The sequence below is a fragment of the Mytilus trossulus genome, chromosome 2 (genome assembly GCF_036588685.1).
Source record: "Mytilus trossulus isolate FHL-02 chromosome 2, PNRI_Mtr1.1.1.hap1, whole genome shotgun sequence".
Classification (NCBI taxonomy): Eukaryota; Metazoa; Mollusca; class Bivalvia; order Mytilida; family Mytilidae; genus Mytilus; species Mytilus trossulus.
In genome coordinates this window covers 7,601,729-7,618,792 of record NC_086374.1, presented here as the reverse complement: position 1 = coordinate 7,618,792, position 17,064 = coordinate 7,601,729, and the positions used below count along the sequence as shown (strand labels likewise).

The window sequence follows — 17,064 nt, the reverse complement described above, 5'->3', positions numbered from 1 at the left end:
GTAAGGATTGCAAAAAAGTGTTTGTATGTAAAAGGAAGAAGATGTTACGGGTAAAGAGAAAAGAAAACACCAATCGAAGAGATATAGTCAACACCTTATCCTCTTCATATAATAAAATTGATAATACACATGACTTCAGCGGCCTGGTGTTATACAAACGTTACTCATTTTGTTTTAAACGGTTTTGGGATATTTAATTGTCCTAATCTGTACATTTCTTGTTGTCAGTATGTAAGATTTTCTCTACTTCTTTTTTTCCCTTTTTAGACTAATCCATTTGGATCCATTTGTTTTCGTTGGTATGAATTTTTGTGGACTGCTCAAATTTAGTTTTTAGTGGATTTTTTAGCGTATACAAAAGTTTTGATTCGTTGATCATTTGAATTTGTGGTTGACCTGTGTCCACGAAACACACGAAAAAAATAGTATCCAACATATAATAATGTATCTGCAGTAATCGTCATGATTTAATAGAAGAAAACGTATGTATATTCTTATCATTTGAATATTGTCATCTTTCCATAACATTAGGTCATTATTCTCGTTAAACCCCCTGAAAACAAGCATATTTAACAGCAGTTACACATCAATATTTACCTTTTGACAAAATGAGAACTAGCAAGCTTTTCCATATCAACTCCATCATAAATTATAGCAAAACTGTCACCATGCAACGTATATATATATATATCATTAGCTATTGGTGAAACCAGATTTAATCTATGTATGTACATGAATGAATTCCTTATTCCATTTCGATATATCATGCATGGTAAACTGATGGATTGAAATGTACATTTTACGAGCAATATAACAACAACAAATTATGTGTCTATAAAATAAAGTAGGATTTGGAACTTCTCGTTCAATCTCCAACAGAGTAAAATCGAATGACAAAGAAGGGATGTGTCGAGACTACTTAAACCTTGAACAACATTATTTTGGTTTTCAATAATTATTTCTAGGGTAACAATACTAAAAGATCATAGCTCAGAACCACAAACTTGAAATTCATCTCCAGTTTTGATAATTAACCGAATTTCGTTTTGTTTCTTTTCCATAATGTTCGAAGAAATATTTTAATGGCAATGATTGATATTTTGCTTTTTAATATCATTTTTTTCTCGTAAGCGATAGTGAAGCTATTTTTACCACGACTTCGATTGTGGTTTACCATTTACATCGTCTTGTCTTTTAAGTACCGAACATGACCAAATCCTGAATATGACTGTTTTGCTGATTGTGAATTAGCTTTTCTATAAGACGTGTCACGGTATATGTTTATAGAACATTCAAGTATCTAAATACTATGTTTTATTTGTAATTCTGATTGTATATTGTTAAATGTCTTATCGTTTGTAGTTGTAATACTATTTTTTTCTATTCTGTTGTTTTCACACTTTTTGTTTAGTATGGCATTATTTCGTTTGATAACTGATGCAAAAAAGAGTCAGACATACTTACTTTATCTGTTTTTTTCAAAGATATTATCATTATATGGAGCAAATAATTGGCCTTCACATATAAAATCTGTTTTAAATCTATTACAGGAAAGGATAATGGGGGGAAATCATAAAAAAAAAACATCGAACGTGATTGAATGGAGTAAATTATTTGATCTAGCGATGTTCACATGTTGCACATAACCTTAACTCAAAGAGTCCGACTTATGGAACATTAGTTCTGAGTTTCTTAATATTTTTTCTGAAATATATAAACGACTCGAATAATATTAGTTTGGTAAAATTTTGACAAATTTATCAATGTATATTGATTTCAGGATATACGAGGAAACCAATGCACAGTTATACATTTAAAAAAGAACATTAGTCTAAAAACTACAATTTCAAAATAGTCATAATCAGTAATCTAAAATCGTGTGACACATTCTAAATAGTAGGCAAATGGAATTTTTTTTAAATCTTGTTAGAATTATTTTCAGTTATAACAAAATTCTGTTGATAGTAAGGATTGCAAAAAAGTGTTTGTATGTAAAAGGAAGAAGATGTTACGGGTAAAGAGAAAAGAAAACACCAATCGAAGAGATATAGTCAACACCTTATCCTCTTCATATAATAAAATTGATAATACACATGACTTCAGCGGCCTGGTGTTATACAAACGTTACTCATTTTGTTTTAAACGGTTTTGGGATATTTAATTGTCCTAATCTGTACATTTCTTGTTGTCAGTATGTAAGATTTTCTCTACTTCTTTTTTTCCCTTTTTAGACTAATCCATTTGGATCCATTTGTTTTCGTTGGTATGAATTTTTGTGGACTGCTCAAATTTAGTTTTTAGTGGATTTTTTAGCGTATACAAAAGTTTTGATTCGTTGATCATTTGAATTTGTGGTTGACCTGTGTCCACGAAACACACGAAAAAAATAGTATCCAACATATAATAATGTATCTGCAGTAATCGTCATGATTTAATAGAAGAAAACGTATGTATATTCTTATCATTTGAATATTGTCATCTTTCCATAACATTAGGTCATTATTCTCGTTAAACCCCCTGAAAACAAGCATATTTAACAGCAGTTACACATCAATATTTACCTTTTGACAAAATGAGAACTAGCAAGCTTTTCCATATCAACTCCATCATAAATTATAGCAAAACTGTCACCATGCAACGTATATATATATATATCATTAGCTATTGGTGAAACCAGATTTAATCTATGTATGTACATGAATGAATTCCTTATTCCATTTCGATATATCATGCATGGTAAACTGATGGATTGAAATGTACATTTTACGAGCAATATAACAACAACAAATTATGTGTCTATAAAATAAAGTAGGATTTGGAACTTCTCGTTCAATCTCCAACAGAGTAAAATCGAATGACAAAGAAGGGATGTGTCGAGACTACTTAAACCTTGAACAACATTATTTTGGTTTTCAATAATTATTTCTAGGGTAACAATACTAAAAGATCATAGCTCAGAACCACAAACTTGAAATTCATCTCCAGTTTTGATAATTAACCGAATTTCGTTTTGTTTCTTTTCCATAATGTTCGAAGAAATATTTTAATGGCAATGATTGATATTTTGCTTTTTAATATCATTTTTTTCTCGTAAGCGATAGTGAAGCTATTTTTACCACGACTTCGATTGTGGTTTACCATTTACATCGTCTTGTCTTTTAAGTATCGAACATGACCAAATCCTGAATATGACTGTTTTGCTGATTGTGAATTAGCTTTTCTATAAGACGTGTCACGGTATATGTTTATAGAACATTCAAGTATCTAAATACTATGTTTTATTTGTAATTCTGATTGTATATTGTTAAATGTCTTATCGTTTGTAGTTGTAATACTATTTTTTTCTATTCTGTTGTTTTCACACTTTTTGTTTAGTATGGCATTATTTCGTTTGATAACTGATGCAAAAAAGAGTCAGACATACTTACTTTATCTGTTTTTTTCAAAGATATTATCATTATATGGAGCAAATAATTGGCCTTCACATATAAAATCTGTTTTAAATCTATTACAGGAAAGGATAATGGGGGGAAATCATAAAAAAAAACATCGAACGTGATTGAATGGAGTAAATTATTTGAAAAAGATTATCATGAAAACAAAAATCTACATTTATGTATCTTAAAAGTATCTGGCTACCCTTCTATCATGTGTCTGTTTGTCTTTTTTCAATTTAGTCATGGCATTGTCAGTTTTTTTGTCGATGTAATAGTATGACTGTCCCTCTGGTCTCTTTCGACCCTCTGTTAAGCCTTTTTTAAAACCAGATTCTGGTGATCATTGAAATGAAGAAAAAAGATCAATGTTTTATGTCAAAATATTTTAGGAGCCGTATAGATACTAGTTTTCTAGTATTTGTAACCCTGTATTATATCATATTCATTTTGTATATTGGAATTATGTAGGCTTTGTTTACTTGCAGTTGTAGGTCATATAGTCTTGTTCATCAATATTTGTGATTTTATAAACAACTGAATATTTCACGATAAATCGATTCTTCGCTAATGTTTGCTGTTTTAGTTTTACTGAATTTGTCTACTAGGGCTGCTCGTCCAGTGATTTCATAACATAAAACAAAATAACAACTAATTGGCAAACAAGTAGGAGGTAAAGGTATTTTAAAGGCAGGTTCTGGTGATAAATGAAAAGAAATACAATGTTTTATAAAAAAAAAAAAAAAAACGCACACACACACACACATTCAAATGTATTCGATACAAATTTTCTCGTAGCTTAGTATTATATCATATTCATTTGATGAATTGGAATTATGTGGTCTTTATTTACCTCCAGTTTAAGCCCATATATAGTCCGGTACATCAACATTTATAATTTCATAAACAACTGAATCTTTAACGATACTACACTAATGTGTCATGTCCTGTCTCTATATGTTTATGTATGATCTTACTGGTGTTGCTTTGCTTCTTCGTATGCTTTGTTTTATCCTACTGTCCGTCGGATGGGTGCCGTATACGGTGAAGGAAATGCTTACCCTTCCGGAGTATCTGATTTCACTCCCGGTTTTTAGTGGGGTTCGTGTTGTTTATTTACTATTATTTATAACTGTTGATGTAAATGTCCTTTGGTTTTGTGAGTCTTTGTTCACTCATTGGTTTTGATTGTTATTGTCTTTATTATATCTTTATCTTGGAAGGAAATTGTGCTGGAGGAACAATTCATTTGCAATTAGGAAAACAGAAACATGATGAATGTCACATTTCACCTATGGTATATTATTCTTGATTTCAACTATAGGCATAATTTTTGTGTCGTTTGGTCTCTTGTGGAGAGTTGTCTCATTGGCAATCGTACCACATCTTCTTTTTTATATTCACCTTACGGATATCGACATGATCAAATAGATAGATTTTTACAGCAATTGATTGAAAAACAATAAAACTCGATACCTGCAACTACAACACCATAATCACTGAAATGTTTTGCTGATTCTCACATATTACAGAGATTTCTAAATACTATGTTCAAACGTAAAAATTTACTTATTTTCAAACAAAGTGGACCATTAACGTAAGAGGATTAAGTTATTTACGATTTACTTTGAATGTGCATGTCAGTGTGAAATTTATTAAATCCGGCGACCTTTGCATATTAAAACTGTATTCCAGATTGAAATAACAAATGGCCATCTTGTAAGATAAGGACAAATCATCAAAACAATTTGATCGTATTGCAGAAACAACAAACGGTACATAACAGAAGAGATGTGTATTTGAATTTGTGAATTTGCAAATATTTGAATATCATTTTATGGATTAAAATATAAAACAAAATTATTCCCGTAGTAATTGCTACAAAGGTTATCCTACATATTGAAGGTATTTTTAACAATCTTATAAATGTAGCTACCAAAAAAATATTATTTAATTTATTACCATCGTCCTTTCTTGATAACTTCATTCAAATTATCAATATGTATGATTGCCTTTGTTCCTTTTACCACGGGAGGATGTTTTGTATTTCTATCCATAATACGGACGCCACTTAAAGTTAACGACTTTAGGTAAACTCATCATAGATACCAGGATTGAAATTTAGTATTTGCGCCAGACGTGCGTTTCGTCTATAAACGACTCATCGGTGACAATCGAATCTTGATAAGTTAAAAAGGCCAAATAAAATAAGAAGTTGAAGAGCATCGGGGACCAAAAATTCCTAAATGCTTTGCCAAGTACATCAAAGCAAGCGATCTTTTCCTGATGTAGAAAAGCCTAAAAAAAAAATTAAAAAATCACATTTTAACAACAGTTGATTTTTAATTATGAACATATCATTGATAATGCATGTCAAACAGTCAAACACAGAAGTGCGGACTAATGGGCTGGTTTATAGTATCGGGGAACTAAAACTCCACCAGCAGTGGCATTGACCTATTGGTTATAACTAAACTCATCATAGATACCAGGGTAATCCATTGGATTTTTTTCTTAAAAAAATATTACAGATAATTAATAGAAGTTCTACAAATGAGCTCGTTTGTTTTGGATACCTACTACAAACATGTGCTAATGTGAAGGGGTACATAGAAACATAGTATATCCTATACATACTATTGTGAGAAAAGAATATTCAATACAGTCACCAAATAAATATCTATCCTTGATTGATTCGGTTGAAAAGAAATTTTAAACCTAAATATTCGTCTAGCTACATCGTGACGCCTATCGTTATAATATGTTGTTACGGCCAGAAATCGCCTTTATATTGTAGCCAACAAAAGACACAAATCAATAGTAAAATTTAACAATATTTAATATACAAAAGTTTACAAGAAGTATTTTACAAATATAAATGTTAACTTAACTGTCAAAATATGAGTCCAATCTGTTATCTTTATCTGTATCCGGAAATCTTTCGGAATCCAATTTGAATATTACGTTCACTACTAATGTCACAATCCAGTATGATGTTGTTTGTAGAATAAAAGTGTCAATCCAAATGCTGTGAATACTAATGTCTATCAATGTCTATGTCCAAGTTTAATTGTATGAGTTTAACTTTAGTGTCTGTATATATATAGTTGTGACAGATTATTCTAGAACACGCTAGAACGGAACATTGTGGAAAATCCTGGAAAGTTACAACGGAAGTTTCTGGAATAACGTAGAAGTTTAAATTACGCATCTTTTATAAGGATCATTCTAGAAAGTTCTAATCATTCTGTGATTGTTCCAGTGATTCCTAAACTGCACAGTTATAAGATTATTTGGTAAACAACTATCAGGCCATACAACACAAATTAGGCCAACATAAATAAACATAATAATTACAATATCATAACATGGCGAGCTTGCCCCACCAGGTCGGCGTTTTCAAAAATTTACCAGCATCAAATGCCATTTTGTAGAATTTTGTTGGCTAGTTATAATAAAAATATTAAACAAATTTTGAATAAAATATGTTCAGTATCCCGGACGAGCCCCCAATTTCTGTTACGGCCAGAAATCGCCTTTATATTGTAGCCAACAAAAGACACAAATCAATAGTAAAATTTAACAATATTTAATATACAAAAGTTTACAAGAAGTATTTTACAAATATAAATGTTAACTTAACTGTCAAAATATGAGTCCAATCTGTTATCTTTATCTGTATCCGGAAATCTTTCGGAATCCAATTTGAATATTACGTTCACTACTAATGTCACAATCCAGTATGATGTTGTTTGTAGAATAAAAGTGTCAATCCAAATGCTGTGAATACTAATGTCTATCAATGTCTATGTCCAAGTTTAATTGTATGAGTTTAACTTTAGTGTCTGTATATATATAGTTGTGACAGATTATTCTAGAACACGCTAGAACGGAACATTGTGGAAAATCCTGGAAAGTTACAACGGAAGTTTCTGGAATAACGTAGAAGTTTAAATTACGCATCTTTTATAAGGATCATTCTAGAAAGTTCTAATCATTCTGTGATTGTTCCAGTGATTCCTAAACTGCACAGTTATAAGATTATTTGGTAAACAACTATCAGGCCATACAACACAAATTAGGCCAACATAAATAAACATAATAATTACAATATCATAACAATGTTAATAAAAGAAACTTTTTTCAAATAATGTATATTATATGATATGCATAACACTTTAGAATTGTAAGAAAAATAATCTCACCAAGACATGTTAAGTATTCAAATTGTTAAAATGTGTTTGTTAAGCGATAATATATTTCTCTATTTAACATTCAACTATTCCCATCATGTATTTAAAATGTTCGTCACTTTTCATCGTGGTGACAAATGGAAGTTATAATCCTGGTACCTTTGATAACTGTTTAACGAATTTGACTGGCTAAACAGCCCTTGCACGGTCGGTCATCGTGGTGATCGGTAAATTCTTATTTTATAATATCGCTCGCCGTACGGCCAAGGGCAATGAACAAAATCTATACGGTAACCGCATAGCAAAATATAAAGAGGCCTCGACATAACAACGGCATAATTTATGTTCAAAAACAACATATAAAAAACAAACATGATATGCAGTAATAAATAAAGGCAACAGTAGTATACCGATCTTCATTAGTAATAAATCGATTGAGCGAAAACAATTCCGCGTCAAAAACCAAAACACAGCATTAAATGAGGTAAACAACGGAACGATAGAAACACTTAAATGCAACAAAAACAAACATGACCCAACATATAAAAACGGACTATTTGATAGCAACTGCCGTACTCCTTACTTGGTATAGAACATTTAAAGAAAAATGGCGGGTTGGACCTGGTTTTATGGCTACTTAAACCTCCCGCTTATGTGGCAATGTTAATGAGAACAACATTCGTAAAAACAATGAATGGTTTGATGACAAGTGCGCTAATGAACGAGAGAATTTTCATAAATTTCGGAACACTTTTCTGCGTCATCCGACAGATATTAACAGAACATTCTATATTTCATCCAGAAATTCATTTAATAAAGCGAAACGACAAGCCAGGGCAAGGTTTAAGCGTCGGAAAGGAATTGAATTATGTGCAACTGCCAAAACGAACCCTAAGCAATTTTGGTCAGCCATAAAACCTAAGACTAAATCACGCTGTGTAGTAGATAATGATGTACTGTTTAAACATTTTGAAACTATTCTTGGGGACAGCCCACCAGATATCTGCAACGAAGTATTAGACTTTCTAAATAATATACAAATAAGTGAATCCCACGTTGACTTTTTAGATTCTGAAATTACTGATGAAGAAGTTATAAAAGCAATACACAAATTGAAATCCGGAAAAAGTGCGGGTAACGACAGCATTATAGGTGAAATGTTCTCAGCGGGTCCACTATTTTTTGCGCCGATCTTAAAAACACTTTTTAATAATGTATTTGAAAATGGGATTTTTCCTGAACTCTGGTCAGAAGGACTTGTAATTGCAGTTCCGAAAAGTGGTGATTTAACGGACCCAAACAACTATAGACCTATTATATTAGTAAGTGTCTTATCTAAACTATTTACGTCTATATTAACAAGTCGCTTACTAGCGTGGTCAGAAGATGAAGAAAAATTAATTGATAACCAATTTGGATTCCGACCAGGCCGTTCAACTATAGATGCAATTTTTGTTATCCATGGAATTATTACACATATCCTGCAACGTAAAATGAAACTGTTTTGTACCTTTGTGGATTTCCGTAAAGCATTTGATAAACTAAGCAGACGGATCTTATTATATAAACTTCTACAAAATGGTGTCAGTAGCAAATTCGTTAATATGATCAAATCTATTTATTCGTCTGTCCAGCTACGCGTGAGATCTGGTGGTTTACTTTCGGACGCAATTAACAATTTACTTGGTGTGAAACAAGGGGACCCATTGTCTCCCTTATTATTTTTGTTCTTCATCAATGATATTATAGAAGATATGTCCGTAAATGCTAGTGATGACGTTGTACAACTGAATGGTTTTCTAATTTACTTAATTCTTTTCGCTGATGACACTGTATTGTTTAGTAAGTCTCCTGAAATGTTACAAAAATTACTAGATACACTATCAATCTATTGTAAGAAATGGAACATCGAGGTAAATACAGACAAAACCAAAGTTGTTGTTTTTAGAAATGGATGGCAGCCAGCTAACTTCAGTTTCGTGTATGAAGGTAAAGAACTACAGATAGTGGACTCTTACGTGTATTTGGGTATGCTACTTCATTACAATGGAAAATTTTTACATACCCAAAAAAGATTATCTCAACAGGGATCAAGAGCGCTATCGTCACTTCTGAACTCTTTAAAACATGTGTTTTTATCCACAAGTCAAGAATGTGTACTGTTCGATAGTATGGTTGGTTCCGTATTGAACTATGCATCTGAAATATGGGGTTTTCACCGTGCAAATGATATAGAGCAAATACACAACCGTTTCTGTAGATTTGTTTTAAAACTAGGTAAAAATGTTCCTTTAAGTTTTTTATGTGGTGAACTTGGTCATTTGCCTATGTATGTCTCAAGAAAACAAATTATTTTGAAATATTGGCTTCATATTATTGTAAATAAGCCACCTATTGTTTATGATGTTTACCAACTTTTATTAGAAGATGCAAACAAGGGTAAAAAGAACTGGGCGTCTAGTGTTCGTGATTTGTTGTTTAATCTTGGTTTGAACTATGTTTGGACTGCACAGAATTATGTAAATATACAGTTAGATGTTATAAAAACTCGTATAAAGGACCAGTATTTACAAACTTGGTATGCATCAATAAATGATTGTGAAAAACTATGTATTTATAAAAACCTCAAACCAGACTTTGTAATAGAGAATTATTTAGATTTTTTTATTAATAGTAACTTACTTACAAAATTGAGAAGTGGTACTTTGAAACTGAATTTAGAATTAGGGCGATATAAAAATATTCCTAGACATATGCGTCTATGTATATGCTGCAATATGGCTTGTATTGAAAATGAATACCACTTTATACTTGTATGTCCAGCTTACAGCACTGTGAGACAAGAACATTTGCCAAAATATTATTGTTCTTGGCCAAATAATTTTAAACTTTTTCATTTACTTCAAGCAAAATCAAAATCAATCACAACTAAACTGTGTAACTATCTGAAATATGCTTGGAAAATTAGATCATGTATTGTGAATTAATTGTACCTTTATTATATTATGTATTGTTCTCTGCTATCTGTTGTTTTGTCACATTGTATATACTTGTTTATGTATTGCCATAGCATATTATTTATGCTTTCGCAAATAAAATATTCATTCATTCATTCATTCAATAATAAGTGTTAAAAAAACAACACTGTATGACAGGGAAAATAAACGCAGGAATACATACTAAGGCAGATAAATACGTGTACATAAATTAATTATGTAACAGTTCATTACAACATGTAATCAAATTCACATTCAATTTGAAATTAAATATGAATTTAAGAAATATATCTATCAGCAAATTTCTAGAATATATCATTAAAATATGCCTTTAAAACGCCTGCTCTGTGATTTGTATTACTATTTTTTGAAAATAAATGCAGTTTCCAATAATCAATATAAAAAAGAAGATGTGGTATGATTGCCAATGAGACAACTATCCACAAAAGACCAAAATAACACAAACATTATCAATTATAGGTCACCGTAAGGCCTTCAACAATGAGCAAAGCCCATACCGCATATAGTCAGCTATAAAAGGCCCCTATAAGACAATGTAAAACAATTCAAGCGAGAAAACTAACGGCCTTATTTATATAAAAAAAAATTAACGAAAAACAAATATGTAACACATAAACAAACGACAACCACTGAATTACAGAATCCTGACTTGGGACAGGCACATACATACATAATGTGGCGGGGTTAAACATGTTAGCGGGATCCCAACCCTCCCCTAACCTGGGACAGTGGTACAACAGTACAACATAAGAACATGTCTAGTACAGTCGAGTGACATTTTTGTTGTTTTATTTTTCAGTCGCACATTGAAATGTTTCATTAAATCATGGTCAAAATTCTAAAACAAAAAAATCTTATTTTTTCAAATATCAAACAAAATTACCCATTGTAATACAAAAAAAATATGTTATCTCATGAAAACGTATAAAAAAAAACGTCAGCAAATACTAACAAAGGAATGTGAACTGCATGATTGTCGGAAAGCAATCCCTTAGAAACGATCTGCTTGTCTGCAATCACTTTGAATTGTGAACAAAAAAACTTCACAAAAGACAGTTCAGGTATTCTAGCTAGCTGTGTTACATGAGATAAGATCGCTGAAATGACAAATTGATGGCAAAGGGTTTCTCGTTCAATGTGATGACAATTTTCCACTCAACCACTCCATGATGTCCGTGTTCGGTTTATCAATGGTAACGTCACGCGATGGTGTTTTTTTTTTACCGTTTATGACTCGTTTATGTTGCTCGACTTTTGTACGAAATGTCAGAATTTAGCACTATTTTCACAGGTATTTGCATATGGATTTTTATCCACTCATTTAAAAGAATGAACAATTTCAAGATGACTGCGCGCTAACCTGTTTTTGAAGCTTGTACCCGGTGATTTTTTTCACCGTAAAACTAACTTTGATATTCAAAGTATACACAAGTAATTGTCAATGCACAAGATTGTTAACTATGGTAATTGGAGTATCCTCTGAAATGGACAAGATTCCGCCATTACAAATATATATGTAGAAGTCTTGTCATATATATATTGGGTAACATTTTCTGAAGCTTTTTTGCGCTTCAATACTTTAAATGTTATCAATCCGACTTCGAAGATGGAAATTTTCAAAGTCAAAGTGAATCTCCTATATTGAAAAAAACAAACTTTTAATAGTTTGAGGCGACACAATTGTTCTACAATTTTAATGAAAAAAAACAATTTCGAACTGCTTGCTGTTATATATTTGACTTTGAATTTTCAAATCTTTAAGAATTACAGAATCATTGCTAAATTTGAAATAAACATTTTATAATGTAATCGCACTATCTAGGGTAGAAATAGATAGTAAAACAGTCACGTAGCATATAGTTCTCTATAAACCAATTAATTTTTATTTGATATTGATTCAAGTGACGAATCAAGACAGTTTACTGTTTCATAGTTTGTTTTAATCTTGGAGCCTGCAAAATAGCCACTGCATATTACTGATTAAAAAAAAACGCCTTCTTTTTCAAAGATATAAAATTCAATAAAAAATTCTACCTTATAGCGTTTCATGCTCAGACGAGATAAGTTGAAGATACTGCAAACTCGAGACTGTAAAGCGTTGTTTTTGGAGGTTTTCTTTTATATGTAACCTTTTGTCATTAAAGTAAGACGAGGGACGAGTTTACAGAAATGGGTACGACTTGATTGGTCCGAGACGGAAAAGGTACGAAGTTTACATCGATTCATCAATCATCTACGTCGGCAATATTGCAATGTTGGATTTTGCTATTTTTGCCGTGACATTTGTTGGAGGACTAATAGCAGTTGTAATTTATCTCTATCCAGTAAGATTGAATATATTTGATAGCTTAAGCGTTAAATTAGGGTCAAGTTAGACCTCCAGATGTACACACTGAAATGACTACAGATCCTACTTTCAATTTGACAGTCCTGATGGGACCTTTTCATACCTCAATGTATTTTTGTGGAGTAATGTCCCAAAAGATTATGCAATTTTCAGTGCAAAAAAATACTGAGAAAAGGTAAAAGTGGCAATATATATTATAGCACAATAAAGCACTTGCAAGGGCTTGATGACTGGTCATGACTGCATACTGTTGTTTTGAGGTCTAAAAAGGCTAATTTTATTCTGTGACAGCTTGCTACAACATCTAAAATCATTAAAATAAAATTAACCTTTTCCATTGTGACAAAACAAAGAATCAACCTTGCAAGTGGCAGATCCAGAAATCCGCCTCTGCTTGCCACAAAAAAAGAAATTGCAAATTTTATATCCCCCCTTTTTAGCTCACCTGGCCCAAAGGGCCAAGTGAGCTTTTCCCATCACTTTGCGTCCGTCGTCCGTCGTCGTTGTTAACTTTTACAAAAATCTTCTCCTCTGAAACTACTTGGCCAAATTAAACCAAACTTAGCCACAATCATCATTGGGGTATCTAGTTTAAAAAAATGTGTCCGGTGACCCTGCCAACCAACCAAGATGGCCGCCATGGCTAAAAATAGAACATAGGGGTAGAATGCAGTTTTTGGCTTATAACTCAAAAACAAAAGCATTTAGAGAAAATTTGACATGGGTAAAACTGTTTATCAGGTCAAGATTTATCTGCACTGAAATTTTCAGATGAATCAGACAATCTGTTGTTAGGTTGCTACCCCTGAATTGGTAATTTTAATGAAATTTTGCTGTTTTTGGTTAATATCTTGAATATTATTATAGATAGAGATAAACTGTAAACAGCAATAATGTTCAGCAAAGTTAGATTTACAAAATTGTTAACTTGACCGAAATGGTCAGTAAAGGAGTTATTGCCCTTTATAGTCAATTTTTAACCATTTTTCATAAATCTAAATAATCTTTTACAAAAATCTTCTCCTCTGAAACTACTGGGCCAAATTAATCCAAACTTGGCCACAATCATCTTTGGGGTATTTAGTTTACAAAATGTGTGGCGTGACCCAGTCAACCAACCAAGATGGCCGCCATGGCTAAAAATAGAACATAGGGGTAGAATGCAGTTTTTGGCTTATAACTCAAAAACCAAAGCATTTAGAGAAAATTTGACGTGGGTAAAACTGTTTATCAGGTCAAGATCTATCTGCCCTGAAATTTTCAGATGAATCAAACAACCCATTGTTAGGTTTCTGCCACTTAATTGGTAATTTTAAGGAAATTTTGCAGTTTTTGGTCATTATCTTGAATATTATTATAGATAAAGATAAACTGTTAACAGCAATAATGTTCAGCAAAGTTAGATTTACAAATAAGTCAACAGGACCAAAATGGTCAGTTGACCCCTTTAGGAGTTATTGCCCTTTATTGTCAATTTTGAACCATTTTTCGTAAATCTTGGTTATCATTTACAAAAATCTTCTCCTCTGAAACTACTGGGCCAAATTAATCCAAACTTGGCCACAATCATCTTTGGGGTATCTTGTTTAAAAAATGTGTCCGGTGACCTGGCCATCAAATCAAGATGGCCACCACAGCTAAAAATAGAACATAGGGGTAAAATGCAGTTTTGGGGTTATAACTCAAAAACCAAAGCATTAAGAGCAAATCTGACATGGTGTAAAATTGTTTATCAGGTCAACATTTATCTGCCCTGAAATTTTCAGATGAATCACACAACCCATTGTTGGGTTGCTGTCCCTGAATCGGTAATTTTAAGGAAAATTTTCTTATTTTGGTTATTATCTTGAATATTATTATAGATAGAGATAAACTGTAATCAGCAATAATGTTCAGCAAAGTAAGATTTACAAATAAGTCAAATGACCGAAATGGTCAATTGACCCCCTAAGGAGTTATTGTCCTTTATAGTCAATTTTTAACAATTTTCATAAAATTTGTAAATTTTTATTAACATTTTTCACTGAAACTACTGGGCCAAGTTCATTATAGATAGAGAAAATTGTAATCAGCAAGACTGTTTACTAAAGTAAGATGTACAAACACATCACCATCACCATAACACAATTTTGTCATGAATCCATCTGCTTCCTTTGTTTAATATTCACATAGACCAAGGTGAGCGACACAGGCTCTTTAGAGCCTCTAGTTTCCATATTCCTTCATTTCCTTCTATCACAGGAAAACCATTCTGCAAATGACATTTATTTTTTACATTAATATTTTAACATGCATATTTAGTCAATTTTGAAAATTGTATGACCTAATTAACTTTTAACCATCAGTCCTCATCACTCTTGAGTGGGTCTCATTGAGGTCTTAGCATGACACGGATTGCAGATTTTTTGTAAGCGTGACACTGGAAAGTCAAATTTGTTTTTTGGCGTTAAAACAGGAATTAAGGTCTAGCAAGACACAGGAAATTACAAAAAAACGAGAATTGCTTAGGTACATAGTATAAGCAGGATACAGGAATCGGACAAAACAGTGAGCAGGATCCGGAATCAGAACCCCCCAATGAGACCCCCTCTTGACTACTATACTGGTCTCACCTTGACAGCTTTCACTCTTCACTTTATGACCACTCTTGCTCCCTGGTCAAAACCTTGTAAATCACCATAAATATTTGTTTATTAGCAATTTGCAAATCATCATATGCATTATCATAGAAGCATGCTGACATGATATATTGCAGCTTGTGACAAAACAATCTTTATTACCAATCCAATAGGTCATAGAACATTTTTGTAGAAACACATATTTAATTTTTATTGAAATTTTTAGATATTGTTCAATAAATAAAATAATTTTTCGAGAATACATAAAAAAGCATTAGATTGTTCTGAAAATTTAAATAAATTTTGACCTTAATAAATACAAGAGTTATCAGTTATTGCATGGATTTTTGTGTTGAATTTTCCAAAGAACACTACAATGCAATTTTAAAATTCTCACATTACTTTCTTAAAAAGAACCTAAACATTTAAATACTGAAGTGTTTAGCATGAAAATATTAATTTCCAATCAACCAACTGTATAGTAAACTTAAAAACAAACACCTATCTTCTGTAAATCACAATGGATTCGAAGAAACATTTACCAGGAGGGTTAGCCTAAAATTTAGAAGCCACATATATATCTGCTATATATTATTTTTTTATTTAAGGTACATGTATTAAAAAGCAAAATTATTATAAAATTTGTTACCATGAATGTTTATTTTATATATAATATATAATGTTTAAAGGAGCTTCCCAACTACTTGGAACATTACATTTTAAACATGTTAAAAGAAATTTGTACAAATGATACATGTAATAAATAGTTTATATGTATGGACATGATGGATATGCTTTCTTTTGAGATCAAGTAAGATTGTCTGCCTTATGATTATAAAATTTGATTTTAACTTTAACACTGTTCAATCCGAACTGGTGTAATAGTGTGTTATCCTTTTGTGTTTTAATTTAACTATAAATCTTGGAATTTTATTTCAGGGATCATCCAAGCCAAGTTCAATCCCTGGTCCAGATCCCACTACAAAAGAGTAAGTATAAGGCAAAAAAAAGTATGTGTGTTTACTGTACCCAATCCCATACCTATTCTAATTTTTATCCCCTACCCTGAAGATTTTTGGCCATTTTTAGCTCACCTGGCACAAAGGGCCAAGTGAGCTTATGCCATCACTTGGCTTCTGTCGTCGTCTGTTGTCGTAAACTATTTCAAGAATCTTCTCCTCTGAAACTACTAGGCCAAATACTTCCAAACTTTAACTGAATGTTCCTTAGGGTATCTAGTTTATAAATTGTATCCGAAGTTTTGATCTATCAACAGACATGGTCGCCATTGCTAAAAATAGAACATAGGGGTCAAATACAGTTTTTGGCATATATTTTAAAAACGAAAGTATTTAGAGCAAATCTGACATGGGGTAAAAATGTTCATTAGGTCAAGATCTATCAGCCCTGAAATTTTCAGATGAATCAAACAACCCATTGTTAGGTTTCTGCCAC

The 17,064-nt window shown here is 31.9% G+C and overlaps 1 protein-coding gene across 2 annotated transcripts in view; it reads left to right on the top strand.

Annotated features, from left to right (window-relative positions):
- LOC134706413 (cytochrome P450 20A1-like) overlaps positions 1–17,064 on the top strand; it is a 58,017-nt gene that overhangs the window by 16,814 nt on the left and 24,139 nt on the right. Inside the window, exons 1-2 of one of the 2 annotated variants that reach the window (XM_063565329.1) lie at positions 12,823–12,968; positions 16,549–16,598. In XM_063565329.1, coding sequence (XP_063421399.1) covers positions 12,897–12,968; positions 16,549–16,598 — 122 coding nt within the window. In that variant the 5' untranslated portion in view covers positions 12,823–12,896. Of the gene's footprint in view, positions 1–12,822; positions 12,969–16,548; positions 16,599–17,064 lie in introns of those variants that run through there. The other variant, XM_063565330.1, reaches the window with a different exon arrangement.